Below are 23,755 nucleotides of genomic sequence, written 5' to 3'. Positions count from 1 at the left end.
AATTACCTTAACACTGAAAAAGTGGAGTCAAATACAGCTCTAAGTATTGGATCTTTACTCTTTAAAAAAAAATATATATTTAGTATTTACTGTTCAGAATGAGTTATTAATAATTATTTATGGAATATGAAGAGGATTTGTAATCAAGATACAAAATTACTGAGTATAATTATGAATTTAGTAAGATAACATACGAATATAGTATTATATCTTAATATTTGGTTTCATATATTGATTGTGCTATGTAGGTTTTATTGAGGAAACCCCCGACGAAAATGTGCAGCAGGCTCATGCATTAGTACACATTTATGCTGTGCATACCAGTTTCCCTATATTTCCCTATACGTGGTTGATTAATTGATTGCATCACTGTTATCATTCATACCATTGAGACTGAATTGAAGTGCTTGGCGTAGAAATCAACCACTTTCTATCATCAGAATTAAGAAACAAAATCTTTACTTTTGAGATATTAGTGCTCGTATTTTCGAAGTAATTAGGACAGAGCGTTGCTGTTCTGTTCATACCATGAGCGAAACTGGTGACATGCAACATCAAAAACTTGATTAAGGTTTTTGAAATGTGTTCTTATACAATAAGTTGTTACCAATGATAATGAAAACCTTTTGTCTTTCACCACAGAAATCGGATCCCAAAACGTTGTTCAGACTTTTGACTTGAATAATTGTAATTTTTAATTTTGTCAGTCTTCTAAAAATCTTCCGAATTTATTGAATAAGACCAACCGATCAACACTGCGGTCAATGATCGTAGTTTCATCTCAGACAAGAAGATTATAATTTCCTGCAAGTTCTTTCTTAATCTTTGAAAAAAATTCATTACTTTGGGACTCCATTGACTATGTGATGGCGTAGTGAGGAAGAATTACATTGCCAGTACAAAGTCCCATGAATCTGATAATATTTGGATTACTATCAATATGGAGTGGGAGATTGCAGGAGCATGCATCTTGTTAATATTCGACATAACCTTAGAAGCATCAGGACTTGATTCAATTCTATTCTTTGTTTCTTATATTTCTTATGCTGTTAAAATTTGGATTCTTCTAAAGGCTTGGATCCCAAAAACTATAAAGGCCACATGCCATAAATCCGGAATCCTTGCATAAATTTAGACTTTTTACAATTCAATATCAGCAAAAAAGAAATTAAATTTAAAATCTTTACGGCCATGGTGGCGTTAAAGTAGGATTTCTTTAACAAAAACATTTTTTTGGTAACAAACGACTAGCTCATATAAATATAAATAAAGAACGTGAAATTTTAAGAATGATTTTTTTTTTAAATGTATCTTTGAACACTTTTTTTAAAAGGAGATTATAAGATTTAGAGAAGAAAAAATAAATTGAGAAATTTTGACAAAGGATTTCTGACAGTAATATGAAAGATGAAGAAAGGAGAGTATTTTCTTCACTATACATAATATTCTCCGTTAAAAAAGCAGAAGAGTTCAGAATTAATTTTAATATCTGAATGTCCTCAGTAACACCGGGTAAACCTACTCTATCTCCTTATAAAAAAATGTGCAAAGATACATGCAAATATCAACATGCAGCGAGAATATTTTTTTAAATTTTAAGGTCTTAATTTTTGTTTTATATAAAGCAGAAGAATTCCTTTTTTTTTTTTGAAAGCCTTTTATTTATAATTATGACGAACAAAAACAAACAAATATTCTGACTGAAAATAACACAGTCCTTACACATATCTGATATGGGCTAAAGAAAAAGCAATAATAGTAAATACAAGAATAAAAATCAAAGCTTTTTTCATTTTTTTTATACAAGTACCTGAAAGTCTTTACTAAGGACCATTGTTGGAAAAATTAGCTAAAACGTGGAGTTCCTTCTCGATAACACCTTCCAAAATATGTTGATATGGATTTCATGTTACATTTGCAAGAATACATTATAACCGGCACTTTACTGATGATGACCTCCACCTTAAAATCCCTGGGAAGATTCGGATCGGTGGACACTACCCAATCAGTTTCTGACATCCAGAGTTATAGTTATTCTTTAAATTTCACTTCAATCACTCTTACTAAAGGACTCACTCTATTACACTCGTAGACAACTCATGCGACAAATGCGTTTCTAGAGAAACGATGCTTTGTGTAAGGAAAACAACGGATTGTTTGCCTAAAATTGTAGAATACTTAGTAAAAGAAAAATGATGGAAATTAATTATAACCTAAGTGTCCACCAGTTTTTAGTGGTTGAACAGATTATTAGATGAAAATCATTGGTAAAGTTCTCAAAAATGAATTTTATGTGCATAAACGAATGCATTGAACGACATACTATACTTGAGCAAAGCCAATTTGTAAAGGTTCTTGGAGTTATCGCTGAAAATTTATTAGAACCAATTGATAAAGACGACGCTTTACTTTACTTTGTGGCTGGATATATTGCTAGAAATATATCACAAAGCCTCAATTGCGAACATTGCATTAATTTCCTCATTAAGTTGATAAGTGTTCCTAAAGTTAATTTCCAAATTGATGATAATAATCTGAACCATATTAGACAGGGGAGATGCATTTATCAATTGAATAGATCGAGGTGGTCTTGTATGTCCATCCGATTTTACATTTATAAAATGTAGTTTGCCTCATAACCTGAGCTTCAGAAATGAAGGATGACATTCGTCTTAAACGATTCGGAAGTACACAGGAAATGGAAGTCTTAGAAAAATTAAATACATTTTTTCTTTATTAATAAATATTATATTGTTGAAAAGGTAAAACCAAATTGTAATATTTGTCAAGGTAGATTGTCCTCTGAAGTGGGGAGAGAAGTTCAGGAATAGCAAGTGACAATCTTACATAATCCAGACTGAATATGCTGACCCAAGACATAATAATGCTCATATTAAGGGATTATTTCATTGATATGAGATCCCGATGTACAGTGGAGTAGGAGTCGAGTCCTTCTAAACGCGATATTTTTTAATGGTATGGTTAGAGGGTCAGAGCTATTCCTCTTCGACATTATACCAAACACTGGACGATCTTTCTTCGTTGTATAATGCCAATTCTTTCTCCTTAATTGTTCCGTGTTTACATAAAAAGTTTACAACAAATACTGAACTAACAATAAACGAATTGAATCATTGACGAGAGAACAGGAAATGATTCTTCGAAATCCTAGAAATAATAATACCCCCATTGTACATAAAAGTAAATTTTGACCAAGACATTTTTCAGAGCTATTCATGACTTTGGCCCTCGAAGCGCTACTTGGCTTAATGCTTTAGGCTTGACCATCATGTAATTGTGCTAGCTAGAATTTTCAATTTGATGTATTGTACCAACTGCTGTGCAAGACAGGCAGTTTCTGACAAAACATGCAACCTATGATTCTCTAGGACGTCACTATAGCTAGATTTTTCAATTTGATGTATCGTACCGACTGCTGTGAAGGAAAGAAAGATTTTGACAAAACATGCAAGCACTTAGTCACTATGATGTCAATATTAAAAAGTGTGGTAGAAGTCAAACATCAGTCGTATATGCCTTATGGTATAACATTGTATTTCTATTAACCTTGCTCGGACTGACAAATTGATTAGGACCGGACTAATAGGACTGTAGTCTTTTTTCATATGAGTAGGTTATGTGATTTTAAAAATGTTCCGTATACACTTATAGGACAATGTCTCAGTATGTGTAATGTTCAATCTTTAATAATTACATACTGACCTTTTTAGTACACTCACGAGATCCTTCCTTTCAAATCCTCTTTCCCTCATCACAAATATATATAATGGTTAATATTCCAGTAAAAAGATTAATTTTTTTACAAGTGTAATGTATTCGTGTCTCCTTTCCTCTTATTCTCTTATTTCTCGTATTGTCTTGTATATATATACATATCTTTGTAAAGTACTGTCTTTACCTCTTTTTATGTATAAATAACTATGTATTATTTGTATACATCAGAGGAGTGTTTTACATTAATAAGAATATAATTGTTCCTATTAAACAAGTGTTGTGTTATCCTCCAAGGCTTTCCTTTCCTCAATTCTCTCGGTCCTCCTGGATTCCTTTGTATAAATAGTTTGTGTCTCCTCAATCTCGTCAATACACAACAACAAGAATATTTAAATTATAACTTTAGCACAACATTTTTTTTTGAGTTTGTCGATGTCCTTGATCAAACAGGCTAGGAGGTGCAAAAAAGGATGCATGGTCTTAATTTTCTTTGATCAAATACATAGATACTAGTGGGCTATCAAGGGGCAGAGAGGATAATATACAATGCTTGAAGGGACCACTGTTACATAAATGTTGTATATATTTTTATAAAAATATCTATTTCAAATCTCATTATGAATTTCCAATTATTGGGCTCTAACAGTCTTTTTATGAACTTAGAGTAAAAGTAAATTTTCTCAATATACTAAAAAGTTCCTTTTTAACAAAACTATTAAATATTTTTGCAAGTTTGTATTCGGAACTATTTAAATATAAACGAGCCAATAACGTGGAAAAAATCCATGTCCATTAAATAAACTTTTAGTCGTATCAACCAGAGTGATACCGGTTTGTGATTACATGATGATCGGAAATGTGAGGAGCGAGATACCGACAATATCTAATGAGAAGAAGGAAATTTGCCTGAAAAGGACATTTGTATAATCCCCCTCAAACATACTGTTGCCCCAAATTTTTCTTAACTCTGATTGAATATTACGCAATTTAACTTGAATCTGGTATGAGTCATCGGTATATTCTACCATCTACGACCCAACCTACTTTGAAGAATTAGAGAAAATTGTATGTCAATTGAGTGAATTGCCAAAAATTTCTTGAAGATTCACCCTTCGAAGCTATTCATCAAAGCTAATTTGTCATGTTTACCGTAAACTATTACAAATCTTGAAAAAGAAGAAAAACTCAAGTAAGAGATTCTGAATATGTTTTCTGAATCCGAAAAAAGGATTAGAACCATTTCACAAAAAAAAAAAAAAAAAAAAAATGGAAACTACTTTAGAGAAAAATAACTTCTTTCATTCACAGAAATCCTGATCTGCCATTTAGTTAAAAGTTTGGATGTACAATCAGTGGTTGTGATGATGAGATGCCTCCGTCTAACAAGACTCTGGAAGATTTTGCCAACTTCAAATTGACCCCAACTAAAAATATGGACGTTGAACGGCATTTATGCATCTTCAAAACTACCGTTAGGGATCAAATGCAAAAAATTAAGAGAAGAAAATATTTATAAAATCTTGATTTAAATATATAATAGCTATAAATTTGTCAAAAATTATAGCAAACAACACTTGTTACTTTATACTTTTCTTTTAAAATTTGCATTTTTCTTTAAATACAAATTGCTCAATTTTGATTTTTACGGTCCTCATTTTCCAAAATTTTAGCACTTTTTGTTGCTCATTTCGGTCAAAAAAATAAGAGCTCATAAATCCTACACGTCGTTATATTTATTGTATCACGCAACCTTTCATCCGAATAGAAACGGGGAAAAAGACCCGAAATATTCTGTTAGTTTGTAAAATAAGTCAATCATAACAATTGCTTTATATCTCGTATGTATTCTTAAACTTTCATCGTCATATACTATTTCTTCTCCATTTTTAAAATATATTTGTAATATCTAAGTCTACATTGTATTTTATTCGTTAGATTGTTATAGTATTGCTTAGTAATATTTTATTATTCATATAAATAATAAAAAGCCTACATATATAATAATATAAACGACGAGGGATCTACAAGTGATTGTATTCCTGTTTTTTTTTTTTTTCGAAACGGAGCATCAGTATAGAATAACTTATTAGTTTGTGTATTTATGAAAAAGAATACATGAAATAAATACATTTGAAAAATGTTTATAAATTGTTTATTTAATTAAAAAATTTACATATAGGTTTAAAGAAATTGTATATTTGAATATGATCGCAATTAAATTCATCAGATCGCTGATTGCAAATGGTCCTTATCGTTATATCGCCTAATATTTCTGATTGCAATTTTTTTTCCTGATCGCTCACAACCATGAAAAATTAATAAAGATTAGAGGCCCCAAATATATGTACACACACTTATTTAAGGAGTACGTTATTTATATGGAGTGAGAGAAAATTAGATTTTATCCTTTTCAATTGCGTGTTTGACCAAAAAAAATATAAAAGTAAGAAGTTATATTATTTGTGAAAAAAGAAATTCTTCGTTATGAAAATTGGTTGTTAAGAACCCCACCCCAAATGACCGTCATCAACAATGCTGATGTCACGTAATGTTGTGTCTTGACGAGGTTGAGGAGACACAAACTGTTTAAAGGTGAAGAGATCCAGGACGCCCAAGAGAAGTGAGGAGATGGAAAGGCGTGGAGGAATAATACAATACTTGTTTAAAGGAACATCTGTATTCTCATCAATACAAAAACCTATTTTAATAAATACATAAAATACAAGACTATTTATACTAGGTAAAACACTGTACTTTAAACACATATATATATACAAGAAAATAAAAGAAGAGAAGAAGGGGGGAGGAATCACGAATACATTACACGTAATAAAACTGATGTAAAAGATAAAGATCAATTTGTTTTCTTAGCTGGACCTCCAGGTAATTTAAATGGGTCTTCACAAATCGATAATAAAAGACGGATTTGTAATCCTGGACGAGAGACGACCAATCTAAAGCATCCCCCCCATAAATGAATTAGAGAATGAACAGTGATAACAGATTTTAAATAATTTATTGAGTGTTTAATTATAGTTTTTCAAGTTTGTTTGACAAATAAATTATAATCTTTTCAATGCAATCTGATAAAGTAACTCCTTTCAATTTTAATTAAAAACATTTAAAGTCAATTATATAATAATTATAAAAATAAAATAATGAACTAATGGGTAATCATACTTGAATGATTACACGTTTTTACATAGCGAAGACATTAACACAAATATACACAGTATGAATGTATTTTTAAAAATAAAAAATCATAATTGTAATAAGATCCCCAATGTATGATGAGGAATATATTTGAATAATAGGAGTATGTCGTTGGTCAAATAGATTCAATGAGTAGTTACATTACACAAATAAGACCTCTGACTAATCATAACGACTAAAAAATACGGTAAACGCTAATCATATTAAAGGTGGACAAATGCAGAAATAAATTGTTAAAAACTTGACTAATAATAAAAGTACATATTTAGAACATTAATGAAGACCATCATATAACTTATAAAAGAAGAACACTACTAAAAATCTATGTAGCTAAAGCTACAAATTGCAAGGTGTCTTTTAATAAGTCCCCATCTTTTGAGTGTTAAAGAAGCTTTTTTGGTGGAGCTAACGAACATGCCGAGTAGATGCTCAGTTCCTGGAGATTAGACAAATTTCTCTGAAACATTTTATACAATTATAATTTGTTATTTACATTTTCACGATTAAGATTTCTTGACAGAATAGATAGATTCCGATAGTTCCCGAATGTAGAAGGGGAAAGGTTTAAAATTGACAATTAGAAGATTAAAAAATGACGCCATTCCTAGTTTGTTTCAAAACTGTTCTCCTTACTTGTTTGCACAGTTTGATCCCTTGAGAGAAACACGTTTAGAGACAGACACATCAAGAACCAAAGGTCTTGGATTCATTTTAATATACCGGCATGGAGAAATATGGAAAGTAATTGAATGTAGTTCGAGATTGATCACTGAAACAGAATCAAGATATGCGATGATTGAGTTAGAAGCCCTTGCCATCAAGTGGGCCATTAAATAAATGTCAAATTTACCTTAGTGGACTACCGCACTTTGAAGTAATAGCCAATCATCCTTTTCTTTCTACTATATTCAATAACTAATCTTTAAACCAAGTCGGAAACGCCAAAGTACAAAAGTTTAGAATGTGCCTTCAACATTACGAGTTCAAAGTATCATGGAAGAAAAGAAAAAACCATATTATTGTAGATGCTTTGTCACAAGCTCCAGTAGATGATCCTGAAAGAGAAGAAAAAGAATTAGAAAGTGGAATGAAAGACATAATTAGATTTGCCATAATTAGAATAGCTGTAATACAGAATAAAACCCGAGTCTATCTCTCAAATTTGGGCAGTTCTATAAAGAATGATATGAGATTCTAGATTTTGATAAACTGTATTGTTTTCTACGATCCTGCTAAATATTGTGAAAGTTTTTTTAACAATATCTTGCATACTTTTGTCAAGTGCCCATTGGTTTCCTTTTTACTAAAACTTTTTTCTATTAATGTGGAGGAGGAAAACGTAAATACCTTAGATCAATATTTTTTGCTGGATTTCCTGCAAAATAAAACGAAAAAGCTCTGAAAATCGGACAATACTTTTTGCTCTTTTTAGCGCCAAAGCAGCTCTTATTGTCAATAAACTAGAATGTGGAGACACCAATTCTTACAGAAAACTAAAGAACACTAGCTTTTGTTTTCACTGAATCTTCTTCTTCCCTTTTCCCTCTTCCTATTCTGATAAGTAAATTATCCAGTCCTAGATTATTAGTGTCCTAAAATGGTATTGCTTTCAAATAAAGGCATGGGAATAGTTGACAATATGGCTCTTTGATATTACAATATCAAATTTCCTTTTCCTCTAATTGTTAAAAACATATTAGCCTCATAATTATAAAATTGTCATTACCATAAATTGCATTCAATGTTATGTTGTACATCAAAGAACAATTCCTTCGTCATCATCAAGACCAAAAAAAACAACAAAAAAAAAACAAACTATATTCAGTAAGTTAAATTATGAATAAACTTATATTGATTCTAAGAATTTTTTTTACGTAAAATTCAAAAATTATCTTACAGAAAATTTGAACATATTTTATACGAAATATTATCTATGTAATTTATCTAACAATTATATTTAATTATTTAACGTTAAAAAATATTCAATTTTATTATATGATTGTGATATATAAATATTAATTTTAATTCTTTTTTTACCAATAATGAAAGATAGAAAGTTTAGATTTAGGGCAAGGCTTCCAGAATTTTGTTTTGTGGCGTTTTTGATTTTGGGAGAACAGATTTGAGAAAATTCGATTTTCAACAGCATGTTAAAAATTTCGTATTGAAAATAATAATTGGAAGCTTCATTAAAAGAATTGAATCAACTCCTGATGCTTATAATGTTATATCGGATATGCACAAGATGCATGAGTCCTACAATGTCCCACTTTATATTGATAGTCATTAGAGGGTTCACTATTTTTTAAATTTGACGACGAGGGAATCCTAGAAAAAATATGATAAAGAGATAAGACACAAAAAATTTAATTGTCACAAATCACTCAACATCAAAGTTGAATGAAAATTTTCAAAAGTCTTATTTCATAAGTTAATTTACTGATTATTAAAAGGTTTAAAAACGATGTATATTTATTACCATTTGCATCTTGTTTTTGAAAAAATTTAATCATATAAATAGCTAAATAAATGGAAAATCCATAATTATTTAATTATATTTGTATGCCGTCAAAAGATACTTCATGAGTTTTTACTTACAAAACCGACTACATTATAAAGTCAAAAAAAATTACTAGCAAATACAAAAAAAATATTTTATAAGTTTTTCTTTTATTATGCCCTAAGCATAATAATATTTTTTCTTTTTTAAAATTGATTTCATTTTGAAGTACTTCGGGAACACTGTAACTTTGACCGTATGGAGAGTAACGGTTTTTGATGGCACAGAAAAAAATAATTTAGGAAATCATTACCAACACCTAAACACATCTCATGATCCATGATAATTTTGAATTTGGTCAACTTTAAAAACTAGCAAATACACTAATAGTCATCCAAATGTTGTAAAAGTAATATAACTTTATACTGGTAAAGCCATTCCTTCTCGTTACCACATCACAAAGTCAATGGAGTCTCAAAGTAACCAACACTCAAATCTCTGATTTTGTTTCTTAATTCTGAAGATCGATAACGATTGATAAATGCGCCAAACACTTCAATTTAGTCTCAATGGTATGGTTGAAAAATTGATGCAATCAATAAATCAAAAAGGATAATGTTATCCGTTCATGGCATATAAAACGTCTGTTATAGGGAAATTTGAATGCACAACTTAAATGTGTACAGATGAATTAGGACACTACAATTTTAGTAGAAAATATCATCAATAGAACCAATATAAGAAACCAAGTATTAAGATAAATTTTTAATATTATACTCGTTTTTATATATATTTATAATTCCCATTAATTATTTTGCATCTTCATTTTCATATTCCATAAACAATTATTAATTAGTAATTACTCATTCTAAATAGTAAATGCTTATTATAATTAAATATACAATACTCAAAGCTGTATTTGAGTCCAACTTTTCCGTGTTCAGATCCAGTTCAAGTCCTCATGCTCTGGATTTTTATGGTTCCAAGTTCATGGAAAAATAAGTAATGTCTGGATCTACCTATAAAGCCTAACGCGTTTTGTTATTATTTTATAATAAAATACTTTTTTGATTAAAAAAAATGTAGGTAACGAAGTTGTGAAATTTGAAATCTAGATTTTTTAATATCCAGATTTGTATCCCTAAAAAAAATAAAAAAGTTAAATTGAGAAAAAAAACTGTTATGACTATATGTTTTTTCGACCAAATTTTGTTTGTTCTAAAAAAATTACTGTAAAATTTTTGTATTGCCAATTTGTAACTTTTTTAATTTTATACTTTGTCAAATTTGTTATTAATTTAGAACTTATTTTTGCTAAAATTGTCAACAAAATTTCAAAAAGTACTCCCATCCAAAGAAAAATTCTAGCAACGGCCATGATACGAAATAAAATGACATTTAAAATCTACATTAATCTCACTTTGCATCTAGCAATGTCATGGGCATGAATGTCTCCAATGTCGTTCCTTAATTTTACTCTGCATCCAACAACGACTATCAATAACCAACCACATTAACCTCCCGACAATGGTTCTATTTAGATCAGCTAAAATCAGCTGTGACAAAGGAGGGAGGGGGAGAAGGAAATATATAAAACATTCGCAAGATTTACTCTGATGTTGATCTTCAATTCTACTCTCAGCACACGTACATGTTTAGATAAATATTTAAAAGGATATTGTTATTGATAAAAATCGGGTACATTTTTTAGTTCGCCCGTTTGTTTGGAATTGGTAATCTGAAGAATGAAATTTCATTTCCTCAACTGTTGTCGACTGAAAATAGAGCATCTGCTTTTTCTTCTTTTCTTTTTTCATTATTTAATAGGTCGTGGTGATGTTAACATCTCCCTCTGAGCTAAGAATTCTCACATATCTTTGCTGTTAATTGATTTAAAAATGAATAATAAAATAAGAATATTTATGAATTTAAATTTTATCATAATATTTTCCATGCACAAATGTTATTTTAACAGTTGAAGGTTCTTCTTTTTTTGTATTAATTCAATTTCTCCATCTAAAACCACATAGAAGCAGCTCATATTAGAAAGGTTCTTAATTCTAGGGTAACATACGTCTCACTCTCGCCTTCTCATCGCAGTCTTTTTTTATTTATTAAAAACTACTCAACTCTACTTATTTGGATGGAAACGAATTTTGCCTGAAATATAGATGTGCCTTATTCAAGAATTAAAGAATAATTATGTCATTCTGGGAAAATAAAATAAGAACAACTTTTGAATTGCAAATTAAAGCACTTTCTACAAACAAATAAATTTTTAGAATTTAAAGTTCTATTTTAGACTTATTTTAAATCACTATTATACATTAACAACACTGGACAAGAAATGAGATATTTTGAGTTCTATATCCAATTCTTGAAGTGCTTGATAGTGTTTTGTCATTTATATTGATAAAAGTAAATTGTTTTTCTGCTAAATGTTCTGTTAATTTTAAATAAGAAATTATATTTTATCTATGATCCTCCAATCCTGAGAAAATGCAATCTAAAGATACAAAACCCACATTGTTGTATGGATTTGGTTCGAAAAAACTAACCTATCTCTATTTAATTTGATTTAAGCAAAATATATTTTTTTATACGTAAATAACACAAGTTAACAAAAATTTTACTTTTTCAAAAATCTTTTAAATTGCATATTCAATTCCTATTAGTAAAAACTTATAAATATTAGAGTTGAACTAGATCTTGCAGAACCATTTAAAAAAATGAAACCTTAAATATTTACACTTCAAAAATGTTCATTTGCTGTAAAACCAATGAAAAAATCAAGGCAATATTCCTTTTCTAACAAACAATTGAAATATGGTGTCTTTTAACCTTGAAAATACATTTTCTCTGGACTGTAAGATTGTTTATAAAATATCAGTACATATTTACAATCAAATTAAGCATTATGTGAATGATAGATCTTTTCCACATTGAAATGTTGCCTCAAACATAAAAAAAAAGGGTAAAAATATTCAAAAATTTCAAATTTTAAATACCCTATTTGATACAAAGTAAACAATTACAGACACGTAATCAGCTTACGATATACTACTAAAACAAAAAAATAAATATAAGTTTTTACATACGTTTTTGTTATTGACTTGAATAATTAATATCTTATTCAAAATTAATATCATTTGTTTCTAGTTGTATTAGCTGAGCAAAAATCTTGTTTTTATTTTGTTTATGTAGAATTTGAATAAGACTTATAGCTGAAATTCCGTACCTTTTCATAATAATTAATGATGTATTTAAAAAAAAGGAAATACCAATAAAAATTTCTAAACAATTATATGAATTTTGAACAATCCTGAATCAAAATATTACAATAAGTTTTTAACTTTTTCAACTTTTGATCGAGATCTGCAACCCAAAGATGACCTACTAGGACAATGCAATTTTGCAATAGTAATTCTTATACCATATCACAACTTTTTTGCATTAACCGTAATCGAAATTCTAAAAAAGTTGAAAATCAAACCGTTTTAATATACAACAATGGAAATATTCTACGTGCCTAGTACAAATATTGATCATGCGGTCTTTGTTTTGCCTCTTGAGTTATAGCTTTTCATATTGTATGTAGGTACGTACAAATAACCAATTTAATATTTATGGAACATTATAAATATACATAGCGACATTTCGCAGGGGGAAACTAAAATATTCAAAGAAGAAGGCTTTTATATTATTTTTCAAAGCATGAAGTAATCCTATTTAAAAAAATTCCTAATTCTACATATTTACACATTTGAGACATTTTGTAGTTTGTTAGTTTTATATAAAGACCATAAGGAAGCTTTTGGCAAGTACGGAATCGAAGGGCGTTCTGAAATTTCTTCGATCTGGGGGTATTTATTATTTCTCCATGAAACATGATGGAGATGTTTTTAGCAACGACCGAGGAAAAAGATGGGGGAGTTTCCTCCCCCTCCTTATCACTCATCCAATTGAGAATGGATTATCTGTTAAGTGTTTTTAAAGTAGCCAAAATTGCTTAATTTGAGTGAATGCTAGAAGTAATAAATCGCTTGTTTAAACAGTCGACCGAGAGGAGTGATTTGCCGATTGGCCGTGATTGTTTATCTACATCTGTTGTACTTTTTCCAACTCTACGGAAGATCTCTAACCGTGATCTTTACTCACAGAGGTAAATATTATACTTTAAACTCTCTTGAATAGTATGCAGGAGCGAGCAAAAGATGGAATACGTGAAGTATTTGATATCAAGGCTTATTTTTGTACGCTTTCTTATTTTTTTCTGCCAGCTTCTTCCTGTTTAAATTCTTCTAAATGTTTAAAATATGTATGTACATTAGTACTATAAAAAATATATTTTTACAACTTTAAATTAATAAGTGGGAATTGTTTTTTATTATAAAATTATAGAATATTAAAATTAGATCTGTTTAATGTAAATATATGTAAAAAAAAAAAAAGTAAATAAATATGTATATATAAAGATGATTGTGGAATATTATGAATGCTAGAAAAACCTTACGTAGGGATTAAAAAGCAAGATTATAAGACTTCATGATGAAAATAGGACCTTTTTGTATGATATTTCAAATTGGGTAAATGAATGGGAGGCTATGGGTAAAAACAAATGCGTTTCTAGAGAAACGATGCTTTGTGTAAGGAAAACAACGGATTGTTCGCCTAAAATTGTAGAATACTTAGTAAAAGAAAAATGATGGAAATTAATTATAACCTAAGTGTCCACCAGTTTTTAGTGGTTGAACAGATTATTAGATGAAAATCATTGGTAAAGTTCTCAAAAATGAATTTTATGTGCATAAACGAATGTATTGAACGACATACTATACTTGAGCAAAGCCAATTTGTAAAGGTTCTTGGAGTTATCGCTGAAAATTTATTAGAACCAATTGATAAAGACGACGCTTTACTTTACTTTGTGGCTGGATATATTGCTAGAAATATATCATAAAGCCTCAATTGCGAACATTGCATTAATTTCCTCATTAAGTTGACAAGTGTTCCTAAAGTTAATTTCCAAATTGATGATAATAATCTGAACCATATTAGACAGGGAGCTGCATTTATCAATTTAATAGATCGAGGTGGTCTTGTATGTTCATCCGATTTTACATTTATAAAATATATTTTGCCTCATAACCTGAGCTTCAGAAATGAAGGATGACATTCGTCTTAAACGATTCGGAAGTACACAGGAAATGGAAGTCGTAGAAAAATTAAATACATTTTTTCTTTATTAATAAATATTATATTGTTGAAAAGGTAAAACCAAATTGTAATATTTGTCAAGGTAGATTGTCCTCTGAAGTGGGAAGAGAAGTTCAGGAATAGCAAGTGACAATCTTACATAATCCAGACTGAATATGCTGACCCGAGACATAATAATGCTCATATTAAGGGATTATTTCATGGATATGAGATCCCGATGTACAGTGGAGTAGGAGTCGAGTCCTTCTAAACGCGATATTTTTTAATGGTATGGTTAGAGGCTCAGAGCTATTCGTCTTCGACATTATAGTTCCAACGGTTTCAGTGTGGATATTGCTCAAAAATAACTCATAGATAATTTCCTAATAAACAAATATATCTAACTACCTTTATGCTTAACTAAACTTTCACCTTTGCAGTAATAGATTCTATTTGGTTATAGTCAACTGTATTGTAAATTGGACGAGTCCATTAATGCCATGAACACTTAGTAGGGTTAATAAATATACAATCCTATAAAATTCCATGTAAATTGATTTGTAGTGTTGTGAAAAAGTTTATCCCATAATGGTTTTAAATGTTAAAAACATGTGTTGCAAGGAAGTGACTCTCTCTTTTTGAGTTAATTCTAATGGGCAATGTATATTTTCCATGGCAGGACCAACGAAACATAAGCCATAATCTATGAGCTGTGCTCTATTTCGTCCATAAATGAGTTTATGATCAACGTAAAGTTGCTGGATTCTTATAGTCCAACTATGTTTCTCATAATTTACAGAAAAATCCTATTAATTTAAAATAAAAATATCAAAGATAATTTTATATTTTGGAATATATATAAATTACAGAGGGGAAAAATTAGGGGGTGGATGAATTTTGAACAAAGGAATCGAAGACAATATGAACTCTAAAATATCCGGGATTATAGCAACTCGTGGCTATTATCGTTCAAAGTCATATTTTACCCTTAAAGCAATCCACAATTTAAATGTAAGATAATTAAAAAACTAATTCATAATACATAGTGAGGTGGAATATCATGGCTTATATTATTAAAAAATATTCAATGTATAATTTAAAGAAAAAGCTGTAGTTAGAAAGGATTTTTGTTACATTTTGTAGTGATCCCATTTTTATGGGGGTGTACAAGCAAATAGTCAACATTATCCCTATATTTTCTCCAATGTCAATACCAATTTTCATGACGCCATTCCCCGTAAAAGAAAGATCGAGGGAATCGAAGTAAGATTCTTCTAGCTTGATCATTCATCTCAAGAGGTGTTTGAATTCAGATTTCAAATTCCACGTGGCACGACGGGAAGATAATTAATCGAGGAAGACTACCAGACCTCATAAGGGAGTAGAGAGAACTCCTTCCTGGGGAATGAGATACTATGATCGAAAGAAAAAAGTTAACCATTTACAATGAGCAGAGAATTTTAATATTTCAAAAGTGGATCACTTAAAAATTACAAAAATCCTTGCAGATACATTATTTTTGAATAAATCTTTTTTTTTTCAAATTATACATTGAATATTTTCCTATTAGAAGTCAGATAAACATAATTTTATAGTTTGAAATATCCTTCATTTATTAAGTATACATAGAAACAATTAATCACAACGTGAGTTAAGGATTAGGGAATCATTACAAGACAAGTATGATTAAAATTCAAATTGGTGCTCCTTAGTACAAATAAACTTATGCTATTGAATAACGTATTGCACTGGATAACATAGACGTAAGCTTTCAGTGGATCAGGAAAACTTTTTTCCATTCCTTATTTAAACTGTCTTTTGATCTCAAAACTGTAAAAAATATACAAAAAACTATATTGATACAAGAAATAAAATAAATTACATACATTTATTGCAGGCCTTCTCAATTCCGTATTACCTTTTAGTTAAATCACTGGTCATGAAATTAACACCTCGAGTCTATCTCCCTATTTTCATATTTAAAAATATATAGGTTTTTAATAAGAAATAAATGAATTTGCAGTTAAAATAAGTATATTTATTTATTATCACAATTTGAAGTTAATTAACCAATGAATTTTTCATTTAAACTAGAGTAGGGGTTTCCGGTGTTACCCGGGATATTAAGTAATTAAAATAAACCAAGAACTCATATCCCTATTATAAAACAAAAAATAAAGACCTTAAAATTTTAAGACTGATTATCGCTGCATGTTGGCACATGGAAATGTTTTTTTGCATCCTTTTTTTTAAAAGGAAATAGGGTAGGTTTGCCCTATACATAAAGAAATTAAGATTAATTATAAACTCTTTTACTTTTTTTAAGGCTTACAGAAGAAAAAATATTCACGTTGAGCTATAGTTCCCTCCACTTTTACATTATTGTCAAAAATCCTGTATCATATTATCTTTTCTTTTTTATCTTCTCTAAACCTTATAATCTCTTTATTTTTTGTTTTTTATGAAATAGTGCTTTTTTTTAGAAAAATACTATTTAAAGGCCGCCAAAAATCACCAGAACCATTTTTTAAAGCTTAAGAACCTACATGAAATTTTTTAGCAAAATCCATTCATTGGTTTGGTTGTAATTCCCAAAAAAACACTCACACACATTCGCATTTAATATATAGATTAAAGATGTTTATAGATTAATATAATATTATGCAACAAAATTTTATTTATTCATTCTTTGAAGAGCATTAATCACTTTTTCCTCAATTTCTTTATTCGTTTTCCAATTAATTTTTATATTTTCTATACTTTTCCGAATAGCATCATCTTCAAACATGGTATCATTTGTACCATTTTTAATCTGAGGCCAATCAACAATGCTCAAAAATAAACTTTCAGTCTAATATGAAAAACAAAGGTTATAAATACATAAAAATCTATGATATTATTATATACCTTATTAAATTCTTGTTCATTTTTTGAATTTTCCAAGGTAAATGATAAATATTGGTGGATTTCATTTTTATCTAATCTAATAAAAGATATTATAATAAAAATTAGTAAACCAGTTTCGAATAAATAATTAAGATAAGATTTACGTACAATGTTCCCCTATCAGTGGTGATATTACGAAGTACTTTGCGCATCACTTCCCTTCCGACATAGTTTAGTGGTAAAAGTTGAAAGACAGAGTATAATTGATCTTTTCTATGCTCCAAAATCCTGAAAAACAGATATATATTATACTTAAAAGTATTTAATGTATCTCCCTACCTATAGACTTGCCCCTCATTTTGAACGCACGAAATTGCATCCTCAATTTCATAAATTGTTTCTTCTTGTTCCAGGAAGAAATCTAAGGTATCATTATCTGCTGCTGCTACAGCAGAACAAGCGACAATAGGGAGAAACCTATCTACGATTCTGAAAAAAAATATATATATTAAGGAAAAAAAATATTAAATTGTCTTTACATTTGTCTTGGTGGTTTGTCGGATTCAATGGCATTTCTCCATTTATCAAAAGTTTCTATTGCCCATTGGTTACATGCAGGATTTCCAGATAAACAAGCCCATTTAGCTACATTTACGTTAAACTCAAGCTTCATACTTGAAGTAATATTTTCCAATTGGCTATAGTCAATTGATTTGTATATTGGGCTCGTCCAATTACGCAAAAATAGCTTCCAAAATTAATAAAAATTAGCAGAGTTATTAAGTATTATAGTCTATAAAATACCATAAAGGAAGATTCTCGGTTGTAGCGAATAATATTTTCATAAAATAGGGGTAAATGTTTAAAAAATGTTTCCCAGGGAAGTGGCTGCTCCTCCTTTACTAAATAAGAGCTAATTCTCATAGGTAATGTATATTCTTCAATAGCAGGTCCAACCAAGCTGAAACTATCATCTATCAACTGTGCTCGATTAAGTACATCAATTATTTCATGATCGTAGTGAAGTTGCTTTATGATTTTATCCCAATTTTTTTTGTCATAATTAACACGAAAAAATCCTATTGAAAGTCAAAAAAAGGTAAATTATTAGCTTGTAGCTTATATAAGTTTTCATTTTATTTATTTATTAAAGAACCAATCAATCACAACATAATAAAATAATGAGCTAAACGATAAGAAATAATTTTAAAATAATTAAATAAGGTTAAGAATAAACCTAGATATACTTGTTAATAATATTGATTTAGTGGTTATAGGTTCTAAAAAATCAATAGTATTATACAAATTATAAAGTTATCTAATTAATTGTATAGATTACCTAAGATCTCATAATTGGCGATAACAATAGTGCTTTGTCCAATTAAATGATCATGGATCTTTGTAGTTGTAACATTGTCAATATGCGTTAGATTGGAGCCTACAAATGTTTGGTCCGTGATATTTATCAGTTTGTAGCTTAAAGGAATCTTCCAGAGTTGTGTAGAGTTATATTCTTTAGTATCAAGGAATTGTTTCTACATGGACATTATGTTTAAGAATGCATTAAAATAGGAAAGAAGTCTTTAACATATACCTGTATGATGGCCATGCACCTGCCTTTTTCGTGGACTCTCACTGTAACAAGAGGATAACCAGCTTGGGTTGTCCATTCATCCATAACACTTTTTACATCTATATCCTTCACAAATTTTTGAAGAGAATTCCATAAATCCTCTTGTTGAACATTTTTAAGCGAACTGAAAATGATACGCCCTCAATACTAGTAGTTTATTGGTCTCCTGACAAAACTTACAAATTATTTAAGTATTCCTGGAATCCTTTCTTAAACACATGTTCGCCAAAGGTCTTATTTATCATTCTGACTAGGCATGCACCTTTTTTGGTTAAAATAGGGAAATAAGGAGGAGAGATTACCACATCACTGTTTTTATTTCTCAACGGAGAACTATCTTTTACATTTGAATCTTTCTGTAACATATCCTGAAATACATCATAGCTAAATTTTTGCCATATATTTTCAATTTCATTCTCGAGAACAAAGTAAGAAAATAATGTCGATGTCCCCTCATTCAGCCATAGATCAGACCACCAAGACGGAGTTACAAGATTTCCTGGGATGATAAATTATGACATTGTTTTTATTCACTATATCTTCATATGACAACAATTAAAATGATTCATGTCTACTCACCAAACCATTGATGACCTAACTTAACTCCCATATTAATTATATTCCTCTCATTAAAATATGGTGAAATACTCTTCCCAATATACATTTCATGATATACAAAATTGATTTGTCCCCAAGTATATTGAAAATAATCAAAATCAGCCACTACCAAATCCTATTAATATACAAACACATTTTGTAAAAAAATTTTATAATATAACAAAGTTTAAAATAATAATTTATTAGTTATATGTATTATAATTTTGAAGAAAAAAAAACCTTACGTAAAATTGATCAATGAACCTTTTCTTAATTACTTAACCCTTTCAACCATATTATGTATTCATGATAAAAGATATCTTTTTGAAGAAAACGTTGATTAAATGATTACATTGAAGAATTTGCTTATTTATAGTGACAAAAAAATTAGAGAAAATTGTTCCAGTCAATTTAATTATTACCTGTTTTTTAATTGGCAATGAAACATTTAGATATTGTTGCAATTTTTCATAGGTATCTGCAGCTTTCTCTAACATCTTGTTGTCGTCGCCTAAAATTTTTTCTTGTCCCCACATTGTGAAATTAGCAGAGGGCTTTTGAACTGGTCCTTTGCTTGATAATTCAGATACATAAAATGCCATTGAGTACGTACTCATATTTGGGGTTTCATAAAATTTGTCAAATACCAACTCATTGTACTTGGATCTAATTAAAACAAATAAATATAAAAATACAACGCATGAATTGATTGTTCTTCAATTACATATGAATGCCCTTGGTTTCGATTGGCATATTTGAAACAGAATTCATTTCAGGTTTCCGTCCTAATGTTAGACTAAATATTGCTTTGAATTCAGGTTCATCAAAACAAGGGAAGACGGTTTTAGCATACATTAAAGGAATCATGGTAGAGTAAAATTTCCTACAAGGAGAAATAAAATATTTAATAAGACTACAAAAGTCGTTTTATTCTAAATTTTACTCATTATCATATTCTCCGGCATAAAAACGATTTCCTTTGAAGTCATTTTTGGAATCATATTCAATTGATAAATTATACATAGAACCTTTGTTTAATACTTCCTTCGTTTTGATAATCAATACATTTGGTACTACAACAGGTTTTGTCTCAAATTTTTCTTCAACTTCTTCATTTTCTATCGATATTGCTGTAGATCCGTTGACTAATGTAGAATTTATCATTTCGAGACCTTTTGAATGCAATATGATCTTATTACTGTCTTCTAGACACCTAAATTGAATTACAACATGTCCTTTGAAAGAAAATTCGGCAGAATCAAAATCCGGAATTATGGTTAAGTCGTAATGTTTTGGCTCTACATATTTAGGTAGACGAAACTCTTTAGACTATATGAAAATATAAACAAGGAAAATATAAACAGTCATCTTACGGAAATATATATATAAACAAAAAACAAATTAGAACAGTATCATAGTTACCATTGACTCCTTAAAAAGAGATACACAAAACAAGAGTTTAAGAACATAAAGTTTTTGCATATTCATTTTGGATCTGATTTGCCTGTTATTAGCACACCAAATATATTATACTATATTTTTTCCATTTTTTATATACAAAAATATATTTGCAAACAAGTGTATTAGTTTCAGAACACTCTTTGTAACATCTTGAATTATTAGCAATATTGTATTAATTATGAATCATTTTTATACGTTTTAAGAGAGTTGTATCTTTGTTAGAGGAGAATTGGGCTCGTTGTACAAACGGGACAAGTTATTTTTCTGCCATTTCTAACATTTTTCGTTGAGTTGAGTATTAGTACTTTCGTGGAAAAATAATTTTCTGTTAGTAGCTGTGAATCTTTGAATTTTTATGTAGGAAAATAAATGACTTTCAAAATTTTTTTCCAAAAAAATTATTTTGTTGTGAATTCCTGTAGATTTTTGAAATTGTTTAACAAAAATGTAATATTTGATAATTAATTTTTTTCAAAAAAAAAGTTCTTTTTGAGAATATTTTAAAATCTTTTGGGAAAAAGATTTATATATAAATTATTTTTTTTTTTTTTTTTGTGACAGGCTATGGATTTTAGAATGTTTTTTCCCAAAATATAATCCTGCAGAAACATTCGTAATTCGTTTTTGTTCTATCTAAACAAAATCAGGGTTGAACATTAAAAGTAGCTTGGAAATGGGTGACAATTGTTGCATACGTTTTGATCTTGCAAAAAAAAAAAAAAATCTCAATATAACTTCTATAAGATGAATTAATTTGTAACTTGCTCTATTTGTAACTTTTTTGATACATTTTGTAATGCTGCGTCCTTCTAAATATGCGTAGAAAGGTTTAAAAGTAGGTATATCCTTTGCAGGTAGGATGTGCTTGTAATATATATTTTTATTCTAAAAGGTATGAAAATACGCTTCACAAAACTTTTTTTTTCCCCGGAAAATAGATGAATAAAAGACAAACAGTTTTTTTTCTATTTTTACCCCTGGAGCATATGCGATAATACAGCCGCCCCAAGGTCACAAAAACTCCAATTTAATACAACAACCCGGGCGTATAGTATATAACCCAGAAGTTGAGGTATATTTTATATGAAAAGGCAATCAACACCTTGTTACAAATAAAATAAAATCCCAAGGAGAACACTTATGGAAAAGACTTTATAAAAACACCACTTCCAACCCAAAGTATAAACTAAAAATAAATTCATCATAAATATAAACACACCGCAATGAAAATAAGATCCTCTCTTAAAGTAAAAGTCTACATAGATAATATTTTTTCACGACAGTTAGCGACTACTTTCAAAATCACAAGTTTCTATAAAAACATCTCTTATTCAAAACGGCGCTTTCTACCTTATCAACCATTATACCGAATATCGAATCTGTAGACCCTTTGAAACCAAACTGATTGGTTAATTGTACTTTTAGTTTCAACGATTCGATATGCGAATACACCACTCTTTCTAGTCCTTTGACTATTATGTTAATTAGGGTAATTGGTCTGTATACTTTTGGATGTGTATAATCATCTTTACTGGGGTTTTGGTAAGAAGGTAATTTTGTCCCTAACATTTTCACCCCCTCATCATTTGTTTTTTGAACAAAAAAATAAACAACAACCCTTTTTAGAATAAGTTTTATTTGGATTGGAAAGATACCCTAAGATTAAAACTAAGAGAGTTTACCCCAAATATGGAACAATATGAGAAAATCTTTGTCATTCTCGGATTAAAAGAGGACGAGATTCTTAGGTTAAATGATTGTAAAAGTAGAGCAGGATTCATAGTCATCACTACAAAGTCCTTTGTAAATATCATTGCAAAATTTCAACATTTTACCGGCTTAATGACAATTGACCAATATATTGGTTTTAAGATTTGGGGATTAGAGGAAATAAGGACAATTCAATCCCCCGATTAAATTTCTGTAAAGAATAGCTCCGAAATAAATATGAGTATAATAAAGGAACTATTGAGTAAATTTGGAGAGATGGTATGTGATATAGAAAACATACGCCACAGGATGGTGGCGTACGAAGACGATAAAAATGAATATGTGACTAAGTTTTTTTTAATACTTAGTCCCTTTTCAATCCACGATCTGTCTTCATTAAAACTTTTTTTCTTTCCTACATTGACCTTCTTCACACAGGCACCCTCATCACTCACATCAGGCAGTTTATCTAGTGGAAGCGCTGTCATACTTTCCGAGTGAATAGAATACTAGCTAACTTTGTTTTCCTTATACCATAATATCAGTCAAGGTATATATAATCAGGCATATTCTTCTGAAATCTGATTTTTGATCTGTTATTGAAAAGAGGACGTGCCATCTGACGTCATTTGATTTAAAATAATAAGTAAAAAATTTCAAAATAGAATCATCATTTACATTAAAAGTCTAGTCACTACGATTTTCCTAATACTTTCGAAATGAAAACTCCAAAGAGAAATCTTTTACCTTCTGCTGTGTTAATCTGCTACTCCCCTCATGTGAACTACGGTCTTACCATATATTACCATAGAATTCGTGCAAAA

The 23,755-nt window shown here is 29.4% G+C and overlaps 1 protein-coding gene across 1 annotated transcript; it reads right to left on the bottom strand.

Moving 5' to 3' along the window:
- Positions 1 to 17,092: 17,092 nt before the first annotated feature.
- LOC139906390 (aminopeptidase Ey-like) lies at positions 17,093 to 21,723 on the bottom strand. The gene is made up of 14 exons (XM_071891174.1): positions 21,183 to 21,723; positions 20,704 to 21,089; positions 20,485 to 20,643; positions 20,183 to 20,426; positions 19,743 to 19,896; positions 19,344 to 19,662; positions 19,125 to 19,287; positions 18,870 to 19,065; positions 18,335 to 18,609; positions 18,070 to 18,278; positions 17,870 to 18,019; positions 17,699 to 17,818; positions 17,552 to 17,627; positions 17,093 to 17,495 (listed from the first exon to the last, which is right to left on the bottom strand). Exons 1-14 carry the CDS (start codon positions 21,246 to 21,248, stop codon positions 17,319 to 17,321), a joined length of 2,694 nt encoding a protein of 897 aa, XP_071747275.1. The 5' UTR covers positions 21,249 to 21,723; the 3' UTR covers positions 17,093 to 17,318.
- Between the last annotated feature and the right edge of the window lie 2,032 nt (positions 21,724 to 23,755).

Source organism: Lepeophtheirus salmonis, chromosome 9 (genome assembly GCF_016086655.4).
Source record: "Lepeophtheirus salmonis chromosome 9, UVic_Lsal_1.4, whole genome shotgun sequence".
Taxonomy (NCBI): domain Eukaryota; kingdom Metazoa; phylum Arthropoda; class Copepoda; order Siphonostomatoida; family Caligidae; genus Lepeophtheirus; species Lepeophtheirus salmonis.
The sequence above is the reverse complement of the archived record's forward strand: the minus strand, read 5'-3'. Positions and strand labels throughout refer to the sequence as shown.